At 37.7% G+C, this 20,191-nt stretch overlaps 1 protein-coding gene across 1 annotated transcript; it reads right to left on the reverse strand.

The window, feature by feature from the left end:
- Positions 1-1,090: 1,090 nt before the first annotated feature.
- On the reverse strand, positions 1,091-8,086 carry LOC115959807 (cullin-associated NEDD8-dissociated protein 1-like). Its single transcript, XM_031078394.1, has 6 exons — positions 7,910-8,086; positions 7,672-7,840; positions 7,040-7,208; positions 6,518-6,595; positions 6,309-6,432; positions 1,091-1,287 (listed from the first exon to the last, which is right to left on the reverse strand). Exons 3-6 carry the CDS (start codon positions 7,086-7,088, stop codon positions 1,191-1,193), a joined length of 348 nt encoding a protein of 115 aa, XP_030934254.1. The 5' UTR covers positions 7,089-7,208; positions 7,672-7,840; positions 7,910-8,086; the 3' UTR covers positions 1,091-1,190.
- Between the last annotated feature and the right edge of the window lie 12,105 nt (positions 8,087-20,191).

Here is a 20,191-nt window from a genome sequence, read left to right on the forward strand (position 1 = left end):
TGATTAATTATGGTTTAGAGTGTGTTACCAATTCTGTTTTAGTTTATATTCATCTTTCTGCACATATATTGTTTGTGTATAAGCTTGTGTTAGTAATTTTGTATTTTAGGGTCTAAACGTTCATAAGTGTTTTACACACTATTTGAACTTTCACGATCCATTTATTAATTTCCCTCAAATAAGTTGTCATGGTCACTACTATACGGATATCCATTCCATTTAGGGTAGTTGCACTCAGATACCCTGCACTTTCAAATTTAGCCCAATTAATACCTAAACTTTAACCATATACCAGATAGCCCCTTCCTAGAAGAAGCTGTAATTTGCATAACAAACTAGGCTTGGAGAAATGGGCTGAAAGGCAGAGCTTATCCACGACTAAGTTGGGCAATGGTTGATAATAGAACCAAAGGCCCTATTACGTTCTCTCAGTTAAGCATAGCCCAACATTTTCATTTTCCACGAAACTGTAGAATTCATTCACTGTTTAAAATGAGAGCATTCAAGTAATTTTTATAACAGCTTAGTTGCAAAAGTTTGATATATTTATTAGCTGTGTATTTTGGTTGCAATTAGTTCCTAGTAATTTAATTTTTGCTAACTTATTTACTTAAATGGACATGTTGAATAATACATAAATCCAATATACTACTCGGTGAGAATGCTAAAAAAGCAGCACAAACTGCTTTCTCATTAAAAAAAATAATGGTTGAGCAGTGCTGATTAATAAATGAACCAAACTTGGAGAAGCCGATAGCAACAACATAAGAGAAGGGGTTAGAAGTTCGTTCATTATAGCTACAAATGAGAATAATCATATGTAAGTTGACACAATCAAGCTCAAGAGACAAAAATATATATTGGATTGCATTTCCATATCTGTTCATCAATACAAGTAATTGTATACTCAACTTTACTCTGCCTCAAATGCAAACAAATATTCTGCATTTTCAACCCAAATAATGGGCTGGGGGAAGAGTAATGGTCATGCCATTATATAACCAAATGACAGATGCATAGCCTATACATGTCTTCCCTATAAGAACATGGTGACATGATCCTTACCACTTCAACCTTTTTCTGACCAAAATAGCTTATCTTCTATGCATCATCGGAGCAATTTTCTATTCCAACATTCCTTGCAGGGAAACTCCAATATAACACTATGAAGCTAGGTCTTGATATGTCCATCACTCATTCTTGATGGAACAGTACGTGTCCCATAGTGTAGGAAATTTTGATATTTCAGTCATAAGGTTCTTGAACTTAAGGCTGCAATCTCCTCCACTGCAGAATAAAAGAATATAGTAGAGCATTAGAAGAGATTCATTCATAAGACACTCACATATTCAGGAGCATAAACAAGAGAGAGAAGGTGTAGGAAAAGAAGGAAGGCCTGCACTGTTCATTGGTGTCAAATAACTAGTTCAACGAAAGTTAAATCAACTCCATCCACAAGTTTAAGGATGAGAAGGGCTACTCAAAGTGGAGTCTCAATTCACACTTCCCAACTTACTGTTGCATCAAAGGCTTTTATTTATTTATTTGACTAGATAAGTTTCACATGCACCAAGTGAGTCTTAAACCCATAACTTCACCCTCCAATCAATTGTTATGGGAGAAGACTTATTGGCCTTGCATCAAAGCAATGTAATAGTCAACTTAACCCCAAATTTTATTGCAAACCCAGCTACTTACACTAACGCAATATCTAGGTTGTCAACTGATTCTCCCTAAGGTACTACAGCATGGTGCAAAGTCCGATTCACAAGTTGACAATTGACAGGTTGAAAAAAGTCACTTGGGTTTTTTTTTTATGAGTATTAAAAAGACGCGGGGGGAGGTGGGTTCTTCAGGAGGATGAAATCTCCACTAAACATAATGGGAAGTGTAAAGTTATGATTTACAACTATTTTGTGTTGGCTTTAATCCCGTGCTAAATTTAATTGTAATTTTGTTCAATCTTATGTACCTTGTATTTTATGTGGAATTTCATTGTAAGGGTTGTGTGTGAGAGAGAGTGTAAAGACTCAAGGCAAAGTGCAGAGCAAAGACATTTTCACAAGTAGCTCACAAGAAGCCTTCCCGCCAAATGAAGCATGTGCTCAGCACATAACTGGAATGCGAAGAGTCATGACAGATGGTGACAATTGGTTTTCGTGAGTATCTTGCAGGTAAGGCCTTCCCACGAGATACCCACGAAACATTCTGTTTTACTAATTTCTCATATCTGATACACTCTATCTCTACACCCACTATATATACCTCCATTACCCACATATGTTGAGGAGTGCTTTTCAGAGAGAAAACCCTAGCCACAACCCTTGAGAGTTAGAGATTGTTATATCTACAATTCTCTACACCATCCATTGTGGTTTTCCTCAACTCCTACATCTCCATTTCCAAATCCTTGAGAGGTTGATAACTCAAACACTTACCACACCCATACTGAGTGTTAAGTGAGGTTTTGGTGCTCCTGGGAAGCATTGGAAGAAGCCACGTTTTGGCGGATGCAATCGGGCGTATTGTGGGATCTGGAAAACTAGATAAGACACGGTTCCAAGAAGCCTTGTTGGAGTAGAAACTTAGAGGGCTTAGGTGCATTAGGTAGATTAGGCTTGAAGGGTCTCTTGCTATTTGTGTATCTCAACTTATTGTCTAGTGGATTGATTTACTGCTTGGAGGGCGACAAAGAGGTTTTTTGCCGAGTTCTTCAGTTTCCTCTTCGATAACACATCAACATATTATCTTATATTTGCATTCTTCTTCCCTACTCTTTTAGCTTTCATTTTACTGCTGTGTTTTAATAAATATGGCTTAGAGTAGCTTTATTGTTTATCTGCTCGCATTTACTCTATTCCGCACTTAGTTTTAGTTAGAGTAAAATCAATTGAGTCGTAATCTTTTAATTTGGGGGTCTAAATAGCTTTTGTGTTTTCACAAAATTTCGAGCTTTCAGGAAGTATATATAATAAGCTTCTTGGATAAAGTGGCAAGAGAAAACAACCCCCAAAAAATATTCCAAAAAAAAAGGGGATGAAATAAAGAAGAAAAGACAAAGCAAAGCATTAGATAAATCAGTATTGCAAAACCTGCCCCCAAAAAATAATAATAATAAAGAAGAAAGACTCATCAAATGTATGAGCCTGTAAAACAAGTCTGTAAAGTTGAATTTATTCAACTATGTGTTGGCTTTATTTCGTGTCAAATTTGCTTGTTGTACATTTTTAGATCCCTATAAATTAGATTGTTTAACCTAATTAATTAACTAAGTGAATACTTAGGTTTATTATTCAGATTTAGGTTAAAACAATAACAATCATATCATGCAAAGCAGCGGAAAAATAAATAACACACTGATATGATAACCCAGAAAAACCAAATCAGTAAAAAACCTGGGGAGGATTTAACCTAACTATCCTCAAGGTAAAACTGGTCTACTATGAAAGAATTGAAATTTGTACAATAAGACTTAGACCACTAACATCCTATTGCTATCTCAAGTAGAAAACTTACTACCACGACCACGTGACAGCTTCGAGTCCACGGACTAGTTCTTTCTTTGATCCACAGTAACCACAAGTTCTCCTACTTATGACTTTGAGACTCCACTCAAAGGATCCTAGATCTTCTTTAAGTTCTTTATGCAGCAACTGAAACCACCATCAAGTTCTTGATGCAAATCTTGATCTTGATAGCTATATGTGTGTGTATAAAGGGAAACACACCTCAAATCTCACAAAAAATTAAACACACAGCTCAACAAAGACCTTAGAGAGATTTTGGGTACAAAACCCTAGATCTACAAAAGAGGCACACTCTTCTCTCTTTGAAAAGCCTTGAAAACCTTACCTAGGGTTAGCTTATGATGTCCTTTAAATATTGGAAAAAATGGATTGCAATTTGGACTTCAAACGGATAAGTTATGACCTTTTTACATTTCCTAATATTTGCTGATATACAACTTTTGATTGATCGAGCCTTGCAGAAATTAAAAAGTAATTTCTTACAATTACTCGATTCCAAACTTAATTTAAACCAAACTTTGAGCAAGTCTAAACCTAGACTAAATGTTTTGATCATAGTTTGCCAACATATACAAATTGAAGTTCTAATACATTAATTCCTATAGTCCTAGAACCTAACACTTGTAATTCAACATTTAGAAAACCTGTAAGAGTTGTGTGTGAGAGAGTGTGTAGAATTGATCAAGTGTGTGCATCAAGAGGAAACTCGCAACTGGATCTCGCGACTGACTCGCGAGTGGCGACTCGCCAGAATGCAACACATGTGTGGAGCATGCAGGAAGTTGAAGGATCAGGACAGCTGGATCACTACAGAACAAAAAGTACAGTCTAACCATTTTGTTATCTGGCGATTGGAACTCGCGACTCATCCCAATCACAAGTAACTCGCCAGTACACCCTGTTTTGCTGAAAAGTGACTTTTCACATTCCTTCTCATAGCCTACTATAAATACCCTTATACCCACAAAATATAGAAAGTTTCCAGAGAGAATTTTGAGAGAGAAACCTTAGAGAAAAACAAGATTGATTCATCTACAATCTTATAAATTTGATTCTCTAAATTCCTCTACTCTCACCCTTTCCATTGTCATATCCATAAGAGAATTTTAAGCTAAATCCTTACCACACCAAATTCATAGCAGTGAGAAGGTTCTTGGTGTTTGGGAAGCAGTTCAAGAGAGAACCAATTCATATTGGTTAATGCAATGAGCTAATTGCGGGATCCAGTAAACTAGAGAAGACAATGTTAGGCGTAACCTTGTTGGAGTAAGAAGTTTCGAGAGTTTAGGTGCATTGAGTAGATTAGGTTTAGAAGGTCTATTGCTATTCATGTATCCCAACTGATATTCTAGTGAATCATTATACCGCTTGGAGGGCGGCGGAGAGGTTTTTTGTCGAGTTCTTTGGTTTCCTCTTCAATAACACGTACCGGTGTTATCTTATGTTTGCTTCTCTCTATCCCTTATTCTTTGCTTTTAATTACTGCTATGTTGTGATTAAAATATGGCTTAGAGTAGTTTGCATATTTGGGTATTGCTTATATTTCATATTCCGCACATATATTGTTTGAATATAAGCTTGCTTTGGAAAATTTGAATTTGGGGTCTAAGTATTCACAAGTGTTTTACACACTAAATGAGCATTCAAGGTCCGAGTTATCATTAATAGACATTGTAAGGACTAAATTTGAATTAGACCCAATATAGGATTGGATTTTAGCCTAACAAGCCCAAACAATGAATTTGTAGAGCATGGGTGAAAGAACTAGTTATATTAGGTAAGAAAGACAATCCGAGGAGCTATGTTATGATGTCAAGTTGATGATCAAGGTTACAAGAGTTCAAAGGATTATTACAAAGATTTCTTGGTTTTTCCTCCTCCTTTCTTTCTTTTAGGCCACCTTTCCATGCTATATGCTATAATGTTGGTATCATCCCTACCATACACGTGTAGGTTAGGTTCTAAGAACTCCTTCTTGTCTCATCCAACACCTCCCAGAACCTTCAACTAGCAGCTGTAAGGCTGCTTCACCACTGTTCAGGTATCACCTCCACATTAATGCGGCTAGAGAGTTAGCTGTGATGCATTTAATGTGGAGGTAGCAACTTTTGTAGATATTTGTTGCCTCCCTCTACTCCTCCCTTATCCTATGTCTGACTTCTAACCGTGATGCAACTTTGAAAGATGTTCAGGATGACAGGGCATTTCTATTTACCTCGGATCTCTATTTCCGAGATGACTTTTCTCCTGAGACATATTTTAGACTATCATATACAATCCTTATTTCTTCTTCTTCTACCATTCCCATAATAACCTTATTTGACCATCCTCGGACTAGTAAATATCCTCGAATTGGGCCATAGGCCCAATTCGTACAGTTTTAATAGCATCTTCTGGCTAACTGGCCCCCATAGACATTCTAAAGCTTTATTTAAAAGAAGCTTTTCTCTAAACTTGTCTATATATATGGTAGAAATCTTAATTCAAGCAGTGTGAAAATTACAAACAAATCGGCACTCTATGAAAGGGATCAATTAAGGCAAATATATTGATTAAACAACCCTTTCCTCCTTAGGCGCAGAATTTTAGCTTACAGAGATGAGTTTGAACATGATTATAGTACACATGGTCTCTATGACCACCCCCAATCTTTAAAATAAGGGACAGTATTAACTAATCATGATAAGGGGTTAAACTACCTGAAAAATTAGAAATGGATAAGAAAACCACACAACAAATAGGACACCAAATAATGCAACCCAATAAAGTAAAGAACTAAACCTTATGCGATTCAACGATGCAATTGCTCTAAGAGCTCTGCGAATCAAGTCTTCATAACGATCTACTTCTTGCTTTGGCTTAAAATTAATAGTATTCTGCAGAGGATCCACCAATGAATCTAACTCTGAAAGAGTACGAAACTAACATTAGATAGAATGTCCGAAGCTCAGCTAAAATCTTAGTGAAGCAAAATCAATGAAATCACTAACCTGCCAATACAGCAGATTGACACTTATCCGCAAGTTTTGAAAGGATAAGGTGGCAAGGCATTTTGACGTCATAATGATCTAAAAGAGAATCCAAATTAATCGTGGAAGCAACAAAAACCACGAACACTACTACGTTACCAATCACAGCATTTAATTTGAAAGATAAAATCTATATTCAAGAGTTAGGTTCTTTTGAATATAAACCACTATAAATTTCTTTAAAACTCTCTCCTCTCTCCCCGTATGTGTGTTAAAAATATTTATTAAAAGAAAAAATAGTGGATTAATCCCACATTGAAAAATGAGTGTGAGTTAAAAAGATTTAAAGTCTGTGCTGTATATTCAAGAATTAAGTCCTTTTAGATATTCACCAAAAGCATTAAAAAAAAAAAAATCTAAAAGCATTATAAAGTTGAATCTAACATCACTGTCTAACACAAAGTCTAACAGAATATGAAAGGTAAACTAAGTGAGAATAAAAAAGTATAGGCAGGTAAAAAAAAAAAAAAAAAACCAACTCACCATCTAGACCGGGTTTCAGGTATGGAACAATAAAAGATGGAGGATTCATTGGGTCAAGCCAACTATCAAGCAATGTGTCCACACATTCAAAAGCAGACTTTCTCAATTCAAGTCCATCATCCACAATGTGCTTGAAAGGACCAAGATCAACTGTCCTTATTCATTCTTGCTGAACCAGAAATTTATAAAACAGAACATCATGTCAATACATCAATATATCACTGGTGAACAATAGATAAAGATACAAACAAGAGTAAGAAAGAAAGGGAGAGGAGCACAGACTAATTGGAAATAAAATAAAAATAAAAATGGAACGAAACGTCCAAGCCACATGAATATGTTCAGTCATAGGTCTACACATGAAATCCGAATAATAAATCACAATAAAATGAAGTACTGCAATTCAGCGAACTAAAACATCAGTATAGCCAAAGCATTTTAATGGAATGAATATGTGTACTAACTGCACCAAATAAGTTCCAAATATTAAGACAACGGGCAACTAACAAGTCAATAATAAATAAAATCATTTACACCAAATCATATGCTCAGGCATTATCAATAACATATATACTACTTCAGATTACGGAAAAGATTCATTTAACTTGAACAATGTCAAAATCTGAAGTTACCTTAAAAATTGTCTAATCATAAAGAAGTGGCAATAATTCTGGAATGCGAGATGCCAGCCTTGCCAGGTATTAATCTCGTCTATCTTCTCAGGCCTCTCAACTATATAGAATATTTTACAGCAATGACAACCGTAGCTCTGGTGAATGCAGTTGGACTGGTTGTTCGTACCTATATGAAATTAAGAGTATAAAACAAACATACAAACCCCAATCAAATGTAAAAATAAAGTATTCATACCTTGAGTGCTGGAACAAGTTTTGAAGGTTCGACAAGTGCAATTTTTCCCCAGACACTCAGCTACAACATTACGAACACCCTCTTCATCACTTTCACAGTGGTTGAATAGTAATTTAAGAATCTTCTCAACACTAAAATCATGGAATTCTGCTTTATCTACGGATTGCCGTACAATTACCTGCAACACGTCATAAATTGTTTCTTCTGCTGATTATCAATTTGGTCCAAGATCAAAGGAAGATGTCGGACAGTACATTGTGCTACCTCTCCTCAAATCTTTTATGGTATTCAATGGCCTCTTTGTAAAGTGGTTGAAGGAAGTTGAATTGTGGTACTCCCAATAACAGATACTTGGGCAGAGCATAGGAGGCTGCAGACTTTATTTCTTCAAAAGGAGATTGAGAAGATTCAATAACAATATTCCCAATATGTGCATGTGAACGTGCCAAGGTTTTGGCTTATATTTTGTGCAGTATCCCTATGTTGTCTTTTTTAGATCTTTTGATTGTTAGGTCTTTAAGAGTAGTTTGATGCAGATATTGTGTATCTGAAATAATCTTCTTTAATGAATAAAAAATATTTTACTTAACATTAAAAAAAATAACACAGTGGTGGTGTGTGTATAACTTGAGTGAACTAAGATTTGAAAGAGACGAGTCCATAATAGGTTTAAGGACTTGATGGGGTCTTGAACGCATACTGGGGAGCTTTAAATAGAAATTATAAATATTTTGGTAAAAAACAGAGAAAATATAACGTTGCAATTAGCAGTTGTATATAGCATTGAGATTAAAACAAGCACACGCCTGTCACCTGCCTTCAGTAACGGTTCACTAATAATCGTTTCCACATCAGCAGCAACGTGTCTAATTCCTATTGGTTCATGTAAATAAGCATAATTTCTGTTAGTTAGTTACTGATTCTTTTCTTCTCTCTCCTGTCTCTCTCCTTTACCATTTATTTATTAGAGATTTTTCTTTCTGCTTCTTAATTACTAATAATTTGCCACTTGATATCAATAAAAAGTAGTAAAAGTTTATGAGACAGGTTCTTTACTTAGTAACCTAAATTGAGTGGTTCTTTAGTTTTGGGTTCAGATGCCTTAGAGCATTCCCATCAGCTGTTCTATAGAAAATGCCATTTTAACACATCAAAATCCTACTTTACTATTTTACCACATCATTTTACAACATCTAATTTATCAGATGTTCTATTCTTCCATCTCATACATTAAAATAATATATACAACACATTAAAATATCATTAAAAAAAAACTTCAAACGGTAATATAATGCACGGCCCCCCACCACCACTGCCCATAGTAACCGGCCACCACCACAACTGCCCCTAGTAGCCGGCCACCACCCACCGCCATAACCCACCAATATCAACCCATTAAAACCCACGAAACTCAACCCAAATCCACCAAAAAAAAAAATCCCAGGCGATCTGAGATGGGCGGTGCTACGTGGTGGACGCCGATCTGCCCATCCGAACCCACCCACTGCCGCTCTGTCCATTCGAACCCACCCATCGCCCAACCCAACCATCAAACCACAGCCAAAAAAAAAAAAAAAAACCCACGCGATCTGATCTGAAAGTGTGAGATGGGCGGTGCTGCGTGGTGGACGCCGATCTGCCATCCGAACCCACCCACCGCCGATCTGTCCATTCGAACCCACCCATCGCCCAACCCAACCATCAAACCACAGCCAAAAAAAAAAAAAAAACCACAGCTAGAGAGAGATCGGCGTGGAATTGATGCGTCGGCGTTGGCGTTGGCGTCGGCGTCGGCGTTGGCGTTGGCGTCGGCGTCAGCGTCGGCGTCGATGTCGGCGACGGCATGGAAGGGAACTGATGGTGAGGAAGAAAATATGAGGGGATGAGAATGAGAGAACCGATCGGTGTTTGAGAAAAAAATAGGAAGAAACTGACTAAGGAATGAGAGAGAAAAAATAAAATATTCATTAAAATTATAACACATATGTCCGTACGCTCTCAAATATAAGAGCGTACTGTTCATGTGTTCTAAATTTTTTAAGATTTAGAACACCTCATGAGAGATGTTTTTTGGTGTTTGGTGTGCCAAATGCCAAATATTTGGCATTTGGCACACCTGATGAGAGTGCTCTTAGAATGTATAATTATAAAGTCAAATTCTATCAAAATTGAAAGTTCAAAAACGTGTAAAAACACCCTTGAACGTTTAGACCCCCAAATTACAACTTAACCAATTTAAGCAATATGTCAAACAACTAGTGTGCGGAAACTTAACATATGTTATAATATGAAATTGGTTAAAAAATTATCTAAGCCAACACAGAATAAAATCCACAGCAGATAATAAAAAGGCAAAGATAGAGAGGAAGGAAGATGCAAACACAAAGACAACACGCGATGTGTTATTGAAGAGGAAACCGAAGCCCTCGGCGTAAAACCTCTCCGCCGCCCTCCAAGCGGTAAGCAATCCACTAGAAAATACAGTTGGGATACATGGACAGCAATAGACCCTCCAAGCCTAATCTACCCAGTGCACCTAAGCCCTCCAAGCTTCTTGCTCCAACGAGGTTGCGCCGAACCTTTTTCTTTTCTAGCTTCCCGGATTCCGCTACTAGACCGTAGCATCAACCAATGAAGATTGGTTCCTTCCTAACTGCTTCCCAGAAATCCAAACATCTGTCTCACAGTGATGATGATGGTGAGAACCAGGTTTGGTATAATGCCTCTCAAGGATTTGACAATGGAGAGGAAGAGAGTTGAGGAATTTGAAGAGACTCTAAGGTATAGATTGTGGGTGAAGCAATCTTGTTTTTCTTTAGGGTTTCTCTCTCAAAATTCTCTCTGGAAGCTCTCTCACAATCGTGGGTAAAAGGGGTATTTATCCTGGAGTAGGAGAGGAATGTGAAACGTCAGGTTTAACAAAACAGGGGTGGCTCGCGGCTTGACCTCGCGGCTTGACTAAGTCGCGAGATCCAGTCGCGAGATAACCGTATGGCCAGTTGTCCTGTTTTGTCCTGTAGTGCTCCAGCTTGCATGACTGTTCACCTTCCAGCATGCTTGGCACGTGTGCTACGTCTGGTGGCTTGCAGCCGCGAGTCCCAACCGCGAGTCTCTGTTTTCTTGCACATTCTTGAGCAATCTTCACTCTATCTCACTCACTACCCTTACAACAAACCCACCTAAATACAGGGTTACTAAATACTGAATTACAAGCAAATTTGGCACGGAATAAAGCTAATTAGATGGTTGAATAAATTCAACCTTACAATCTCCCCCTTTGGCTATTCCGTGACAAAACCCTAAAACAGACTCTAGACTTAACATGTGAGTTGGGAACAGTTAAACAAAACTCACTCACACCTAACTCTAGAAGCTGTGAAGCACTTGAATCATATGGACATAATACTCCTGAAACACAACAATGCACCATGATCATTGTAAGCAGAAAATTATAAATGCATATGAAACAGGCAAAATGTGATCAAGCAAATATGGAGTTAAGAAACAAACCATGGCTTGATCAACCAAGTGAACACCACAAGGTAGTGATCACAGTGCTCATTCACACTTGGAATGAACACAAAGACATACAAGTTAACAAGCACAAGGCAAGACACTTGTATGTTCAACACTCAACCAATGCATAATACACAAGGTATATGCATCTAGGAACAATCCTACAAGGGCACAAGAGTGACAGTACATAAACCAAAATGCAGAACATTTAAATTAAAGTATTGATTTCAACATAGCATAAAGGCTGCAATAAGCAAGGTACAAACCAAAAAGCCTACAAACTATGCATAAAACATAAACCCTAAAAGCTTACAAAAGCACATGGGTACAAAACACAAAACTTCCTGAATGACATCATCAAAATATATTAAAGATTAAACCAAGAGTATAGGTTAAGAGTTAGAAACAACTATACACCAAAAACACAGTGTATCAAACCCATATAAACATTAAATAGTCCAACAAACATAAACCTAAAACCATAAGTTTAGAGGATAAGACTAAAAACAAAAGTATGACAAAAGTATGTGTGTACTCCCCCTATCACTATGCACACTTCCCTTTGAAACTTTCTCCCCCTTACTGAATGCTCTCCCCCTTTTTGTCACGAATAGCTAAAGGCTCTCGTCCAACTTTCGTTGAATATCATCTAGTTGATTCTCCATAGTCTCGAGACGCATTTGGACATGGTTGTTTGTGGAGTAGAGAAGTGCCACAAGCTCATCAACGCGTTTCTGAATATGCTCAAGTACACTGCCGACTCTATCAATATGAGGAGCAGTCTGTGCTTGCGGAATACTAGCCGGTGAAGCTTCAGGAATAGCACGAGATGTAGATGTGGTATGTGCAGGTGTCTCTGATTCAGGGGCAGATGGAGTAACCGGAGAGATGTGAACACTCCTTGGTGATTTAAAGGAGTGACTTCTGCTAGCTTGAAGAGTGAACAAGGAAATAGGACGTTGACGAGTCAACATTTTTCCATCTGCAGGAGGAATAATGCCTTCACGAAGAATGAGCTTCATGATGAGACTGCAAAATGGAATAACTCCTCGAGCTGCAGTTCGACACGCGGTCTTCCTCAAGGTGTAGTAGATATGAGCACATATATCAATGGGGACTCCTGTAATAAGGTCACAAAGGAATAGAGCTCTCCCAAGATTGATGAAAGTAGTGTTGGACAGTGGGTAGAGATTGGTGAACATGATCAACTTCAGTGTGGTCAGCTCAGGTGCAAACTTTGCGGTGCTGATGGATGTTCCTGCACTGAATACTTCATGATCGGATCCTAGGATTTGAAGAATTTCTCTAACTTCTGGAGTTCATTCATCATAAGGAGTTAGATTTACATTCTGAGGTCTGGTGATGCCGAGAAAATCTGCGATGGAGTCTGGGGAAACACTAAACTCTGTTCCTCTGACCCATAAAATGAGTTGAACTCCAAGATCAGTTGCATTGGAGAAGCATTCTTTGACCAGCTCATCCATTGGATCATCAAAGTTCCCGAACAAGTTTGCCCAATCTTGTTTCTCAAAGATTCGAGGGATAAAAGTGGTCCCTAAGGTGTTAAACTCTACCACCCGTTCCACTATAGTAGTTGACTTGTCAAAAATGTTTGAGTAGGCGTGTGAGTTAAGCGGAAGTCTGAACCTATCCTCATTGGGGTCTTGAGATGCCTGAGATGATAGACGAGTCCTTTTAGCAACTGGTGTTGCTAGTTCGTCAGCAACAATGTCTTTACCCCTGGAAGATCGACGAGACATCTGCAAGAAAACAAGCCCACAGCAAAGAACCAAACAACAGTACCACACAAGATAAATGTCAACAAAAATTCAGTAAAAAAAATTTCAATATATAAATACAAACTGAAGATAGTGCAGACCCAACCAAACTTCCAACAATACAAAGGAGCACAAAATGACAGGTGCAGCAAAATGGTGATAGTGCACAAAGACATAGATAGACAAAACAACTGACAAAACTATCAATGAGACAGGTTATCATGACCATGATATGCAAACAGATACAGCATTCGAACACTTAGAGCAGATATCATAAAACACTCCACAAGAGATATGAACATGGGAAAAAATTTCAACATGAAGTAACAAATCATCCAAACTAGAGCACATGGTTGAGAGACACACATTATGTTCTCATAAAAACTCAGTAACCAATACCGAAAACCAACATCAATACTCAAGCAAGTGAAATGAGCAAGTCAAATAAACACCAAACCCATTCAAGAAAAAATTTTCAGACTCAACAACAGGCAAATATCAAAACAATGAAAAACACATTATGACCGCTCAACATGAAAACATATGAGAACAATATCAAACAAGACACGCCATACCCATTACACAAAGAGAGAAGTATTTCGAACACAATATCAATCCAAACTGTAACAGAAATATCCAGGAAAAGGGAAAATGAGATTGAGAAAGCAAAACCCATACCTTTTCTTAATGATTTGGATAAGAAATGAAGCACCAATGAGGTTTGAAAATGGATTCACGGAGTGTTTGGAAAGGAGATAGTTTAGAGAGAAGATGAACAGTCACAAAAGTTCGAGGGAAAACTGAAAAAGATTTAAAAACTGCTCCTGTTTCTGCCAAACACGTTTTTCGCGACTGGAAGATCTACCCGCGAGAGAGTCGCGAGCTGAGCCACGAAAATCTCTGAGTAACCCTCGCGACTGGACCTTCCACTAGCGAACAAGTCGCCAAAAAAGACCCGCGAGGACGCGACTGAGGCTCGCGACTTGACATACCAGCGACTGAGCCGCCAAAACAGGGCAAAACTGGATTTTTGAAATTTTTAGATTTTTCAAACAAAAAACTTTCCAAAAACACCTAAAACACTCAAAAATCTTTTTGTGCTAGATTTAACAAAGATTGAGCATGTGAAAACACATTTCATCAAGTACAATCACACAAATGAATATGGAATTTATTGAACATAAACTTGTGTGTTGTGTGTGGATATCAACAATGAGATAGTCCTTAGTCTAATGTGAAGCTTCAATGATCAATTCAACCAAGACATACACAACTAGCACTAGATCAAGTGACCCATCTCAATTATAGAAATATGTATATATGACCTCCCACAAAACTTGATAACATAACTTGGAGTTTTACATTTGACTCCACTTTTAATCATAACATTTGATCTTTTTGATCTTTTGAGGCAATCACCTCTCATTGTGAGAGTGATATTTGACATTTCACTTTAATGAACAAGCCTTTGGCTTTTTGAATAAACATTTTCTTTAATATAAAGTCGCTTACCCTTTTTCCTAGTCGAATACTAGAATGTGCGACAGGCTTTTGCAGCTCAATATCTCTTTTCATTTGGAGATTTACATTTGGTGAGCTCTTTTTAGCAAAAACAAAAATAAAGAGTGGGAAGATATATAGACACAAGTCTATGCATGTCTCAAGATCAACATAACCATTCACTAATCATTCATGACAAGTTTGAAGATCTATTTACAACAATCACATAGATTTCAAGATTTTTCCCACAGTGATATGAGTGCATGAAAACAAGCAATGCTCGAAAATGCACAAAGCCATTAGCACAAAGGTACAAGGCAAAACAAGTTTTGAGACAAAAACTCAACAATGTCAATCAAGCTTTTTGAATTTTTAATTTTTTATGTGATTTTTGGATTTTTGACACAAAAAAAACAAAAACATTGATAAGACAAAATTAAAAATATGCACAAGTAGACAAACAAACAACCAACAGTAAAAATAGCAAGCAAAACAAACAAACATAGTCACAAAGCATAGGAAGTATTAATGCATGGACATGTTGTAATGCTTATGCATGAGTACCCTTTTTCACCCACACGTCACTTGCGTTTGGGGTGATTTCCATATAGGATTGGGTACGGGAGTTAGGGCTTTCAAACCTTCGTGAGAAGCTTTCCAAGCAGTTGGTGAATGCACCAATCATCTTCATCACGTTCATCATTCCGGGATCACCATTCTGATCTCTAGATTGATCATCTGCCCACATTCTTCTATCATTTCTAGGTCCTCCTGACCTTTGAGGAGTTGCACTATTCTTTGCTCTCAGCTTTTGGCAATTTGGTCGAGTATCCCCTTGAAGTCCGCAATAATGACACACATAAGTTCCTCTAGGACCTCTTTATGGTCGTGGACGTGACTTGGCACGAGATTCAGACCTGCCCACAGACTGATTACGGGGATTTAACATCCGTTGGTTCACCACATTCTTCTTCTCCTCCACCTCGAGCTTCTCACCAGTAAGGTTAGCTACAACTGGATCTTTGGCCTTTACAAACTTCACTTTTTTAGTGACATTTCCAGATGAACTACTTCCTCCAGTATATCCCAATCCGGATTTGTCTGAAAAGCTCTTTTGAGATGAGATAACATCATCTAGCTTCTTGGTGGTGACCCTCTCTACTTTAGCATTTGCTTGCACAACCTCATTCTCAAGAAATCTTACTTTTGTGTAAGCTTCGGACAACTCACCATTCAGTGTTTCTATCTCACATTTGGCCTCCCTATATCGGATTAGGAGACTTTTGTAGTCCTCCTCAGCCTTCTTCATTTTTCTCACAGCAGCCTTGGCCACCCTTGTGTACTCACCCGACTTCTTCAAGAGTGAGTTATAATTCTCTTGAAGATTTGATGTGCTTTCTTCCTCTTCAGCATCTGATTCTTCAACAATTCCTAGTGATTCATCATCACTATGTTCTCCAAGGTCTCGTACAAGCAGATTCAACTCATCTGAAGACTCAACATGAGCAATAGTCATAAAAGCCGAATAGTTCCCTTCTCCATCACAGCTCTCTTCAGATTCTGAGTCAGACGAATCTGAGTCACTCAAAGTCGTGGCATACACTTTACCTTTCGATTTCAAATAATTCGGACATTCCTTCTTAAAGTGTCCATGCCCGTTACATTCGAAGCAAGTGACACCTTGTGTAGGTTGGGATTCTTTTCCATCTTTCCTTTTGAATTCCCTTTTCTCCCTTCCAGAACTTAGGAATTTTCTTTTATCATCAAATTTGCCATTATTTTTGAATTTCAAGAACTTTCTGAAATTTTTGACAAGGTAAGCAACATCTTTGTCAACCACATCTTCTCCCGATGAGTCTTGATCTTCCACCTTCTCATTGATGGTCTTTAGAGCAAGAGATTTACTCTTCCGTTGATTGGGCAGCGACATCTCATAAGTCTACAGAGAACCAACCAGCTCCTGTACTTTGATGTCATCAAGGTCCTTGCTCTCTTCAATTGCTGTCACTTTAGCACGAAAACTTTCCGGCAATGATCGAAGGATCTTCCTTACAATCTTTGAGTCCTCCGTTTTCTCCCCCAAGTTGAACTTACTGACAACCACCTCATTTAGCTTCTCATAGAAAGAGTCAAAAGACTCATCCTCACTTATTTTGAGCTCCTCAAACCGAGTGGTCAGCATTTGTAACTTGGTGTCTTTCACTTTCTTCGTGCCTTCATAAGTGGTTTCCAAAATCTCTCATGCTTCTTTGGCAATGGTAATGTGAGAAATCCTGTGAAATTCATCTGGAGACACACCACAGAAAATAGCATTGAGTGCTTTACTGTTAGCATTAGATGCAGCAAGTGCTGCCTTATCCCAAGTGGATTTGGCTGCCTCAGGTTTGGTCCAACCAATCTCAACAGCATCCCAAACGGATTCATCAATAGAACACAGAAAAGCTCTCATGCGAACCTTCCAAAAAGCATAATTACTATCATCAAAATATGGAGGTGCATTTAGGGATTGAGACCTATCCATCTCAAAAGGGAGTCAAGGATCACACAATGGTAATGAAACCAATAGCAGTGTACCTGCTCTGATACCAATTGAAAGTTCAAAAACGTGTAAAAACACCCTTGAACGTTTAGACCCCCAAATTACAACTTAACCAATTTAAGCAATATGTCAAACAACTAGTGTGCGGAAACTTAACATATGCTATAATATGAAATTGGTTAAAAAACTATCTAAGCCAACACAGAATAAAATCCACAGCAGATAATAAAAAGGCAAAGATAGAGAGGAAGGAAGATGCAAACACAAAGACAACACGCGATGTGTTATTGAAGAGGAAACCGAAGCCCTCGGCGTAAAACCTCTCCGCCGCCCTCCAAGCGGTAAACAATCCACTAGAAAATACAGTTGGGATACATGGACAACAATAGACCCTTCAAGCCTAATCTACCCAGTGCACCTAAGCCCTCCAAGCTTCTTGCTCCAACGAGGTTGCGCCGAACCTTTTTCTTTTCTAGCTTCCCGGATTCCGCTACTAGACCGTAGCATCAACCAATAAAGATTGGTTCCTTCCTAACTGCTTCCCAGAAATCCAAACATCTGTCTCACAGTGATGATGATGGTGAGAACCAGGTTTGGTATAATGCCTCTCAAGGATTTGACAATGGAGAGGAAGAGAGTTGAGGAATTTGAAGAGACTCTAAGGTATAGATTGTGGGTGAAGCAATCTTGTTTTTCTTTAGGGTTTCTCTCTAAAAATTCTCTCTGGAAGCTCTCTCACAATCGTGGGTAAAAGGGGTATTTATCCTGGAGTAGGAGAGGAATGTGAAACGTCAGGTTTAACAAAACAGGGGTGGCTCGCGGCTTGACCTCGCGGCTTGACTAAGTCGCGAGATCCAGTCGCGAGATAACCGTATGGCCAGTTGTCCTGTTTTATCCTGTAGTGCTCCAGCTTGCATGACTGTTCACCTTCCAGCATGCTTGGCACGTGTGTTACGTCTGGCGGCTTGCAGCCGTGAGTCACCCGCGAGTCCCAACCGCGAGTCTCTGTTTTCTTGCATACTCTTGAGCAATCTTCACTCTATCCCACCTAAATACAGGGTTACTAAATGCTGAATTACAAGCAAATTTGGCACGGAATAAAGCCAATTAGATGGTTGAATAAATTCAACCTTACAAAAATAGTGGCAAGCCTCATGACTGATGATAAACGTCTAGTATCTTTGACCTAGAAATTGCAACTATCTAAATAGGCCTATGTGTTGTTAAAAGAAGCACTTAATCTTGTCCGCGTAATAATAAAAGGAAATAAACTCATATGCAGATTGATAAAACTTGTTTCTAGCTAATAAGAGGTCTTTTGAGGACTTGCTGGGAAGAGATGGTACATAGTGGAAAGAAAAGGAGGTATGATTAGAGTCTATTTACTGGATCTCAAAGAGTTTGAGATAAGACTCGATGAGCTTAATTTATCTTGTGAGATAAGGCATTCTTTAGTATGTGTGATGAGTTTTCCAAAAGAGAGAAGACCTTTCTAGGTTGAGTGTAGTACTCCCCAAAGCTTATTCCGGGTTCTTGAGAGTTAATGTGATAGTTTTTGATTCCGAGAAACTTGGCCGTGTTACCGTGAGAGTTAAATAGGAAGGAAGTGAATAAGCTAATCTTTTGGCTATGTAATCTTGGTGGGGCTTGCAGTACTGGATGCTCCAACCTCGCACAAGTCTTTGATGTATGTAGAGGTTATTTTCTTTTTAAACAATCCATCTATTGTTCGGGGCTGTACAATAAAAGCAGATACTCATTTCATTTAATAAAGAAGCTATCCGATCCAATTTCCATTTATGTAAGAGTAACGTGAGGAACAAAAAATAAATAAAGAATAATTTACAAGTTTTTGAAACTTTATCCTATTATATATATCCTTTCATGGCTTAGTTTGATCACTGCGAGAGAAACCTATATTGCATCAGTTGTTGATAGTTTGTACTTACGAGTTCAAGCATTCTGCTGCTACACAAATTAATAAGTGAGGTATTTATTTATAACATTTCCTGTTCTGGTTCCTTTGTCTATATATTTATTTATTTTCTCATTATTAGCATTCGGAAATCATCTTCTTATCCTAAATCTTCAATGCCATCAGTTATTTGTTGAAATTTCGGTCAATATTTAATGGAAACTAAAACATTTTACCTCTCACAAACTTTATAATGGTTGCAGGGATTTTCAATTCATATTAAGCATTGACTTCATTGACTGTCTTTCAATTAATTCTTAATTAGCTTTGGTTTGATTGGAATGTTCATACAAATATCAAAAATAAAAGTCATATATTGATCTCATTTAGTATTTCATTTTATAATTCAATCGTTTGCATCCTCTTGCTCTTATACTTTTCAAAATTAGACTTCTAAACCGACAAAAAAATTTCTCATTGGGGGACCCAAAGCGTGATAAAGTTTATAAAATAATGAGCAATAGGACCACAAATTATTTCATAATTTTTTTGTTACAACTCTAACATGATAGATTGTGAGTAGTTAACTATCAGTTACATGTGGATCCACCATTTTTTCTTTACCAATCACATTTTACCACGTCATAATTATGACAAAAAGTTGTGAAAAAATATGTGATTCCAGACTTTTTCTAAAATAAAAGGAAAAGAGATGACGTAATGATACTATAGAAATGCTGACGTCATATATTATGAGATATGGTGGCACTTGCAGCACTCTTATTTTTATATATATCCTTATCGGGTAGTTCATTTGAACTACATCAGAGAGTTAATACATGATAGTTTGCACTTACAGAGTGTTACAGGCTCAATATTGTTTCCGCTGCTAAGTACCTACACAATCAATAACTGAGGTACGCTTTCATAACATTTCCAAAATTTAAGTTCCTTTGTCTATCTATATTTTTCTTTTTATGTTCTCGTTATAATTAGCAACTGAAATAATCTTTTTTACCCTAAATTTTTAATAT

The sequence above is a fragment of the Quercus lobata genome, chromosome 9 (genome assembly GCF_001633185.2).
Source record: "Quercus lobata isolate SW786 chromosome 9, ValleyOak3.0 Primary Assembly, whole genome shotgun sequence".
Taxonomy (NCBI): Eukaryota; Viridiplantae; Streptophyta; class Magnoliopsida; order Fagales; family Fagaceae; genus Quercus; species Quercus lobata.

Excerpts from the sequence above, each read along its gene's own strand:
- LOC115959807 (XM_031078394.1), bottom strand. The coding sequence starts at position 7,088 with ATGAATCCTCCATCTTTTATTGTTCCATACCTGAAACCCGGTCTAGAT. Across the intron at positions 6,596-7,039 it reads CCTGAAACCCGGTCTAGATG|ATCATTATGACGTCAAAATG; the intron begins GTGAGTTGGTTT and ends ATTCTCTTTTAG. Across the intron at positions 6,433-6,517 it reads TCAATCTGCTGTATTGGCAG|AGTTAGATTCATTGGTGGAT; the intron begins GTTAGTGATTTC and ends GTACTCTTTCAG.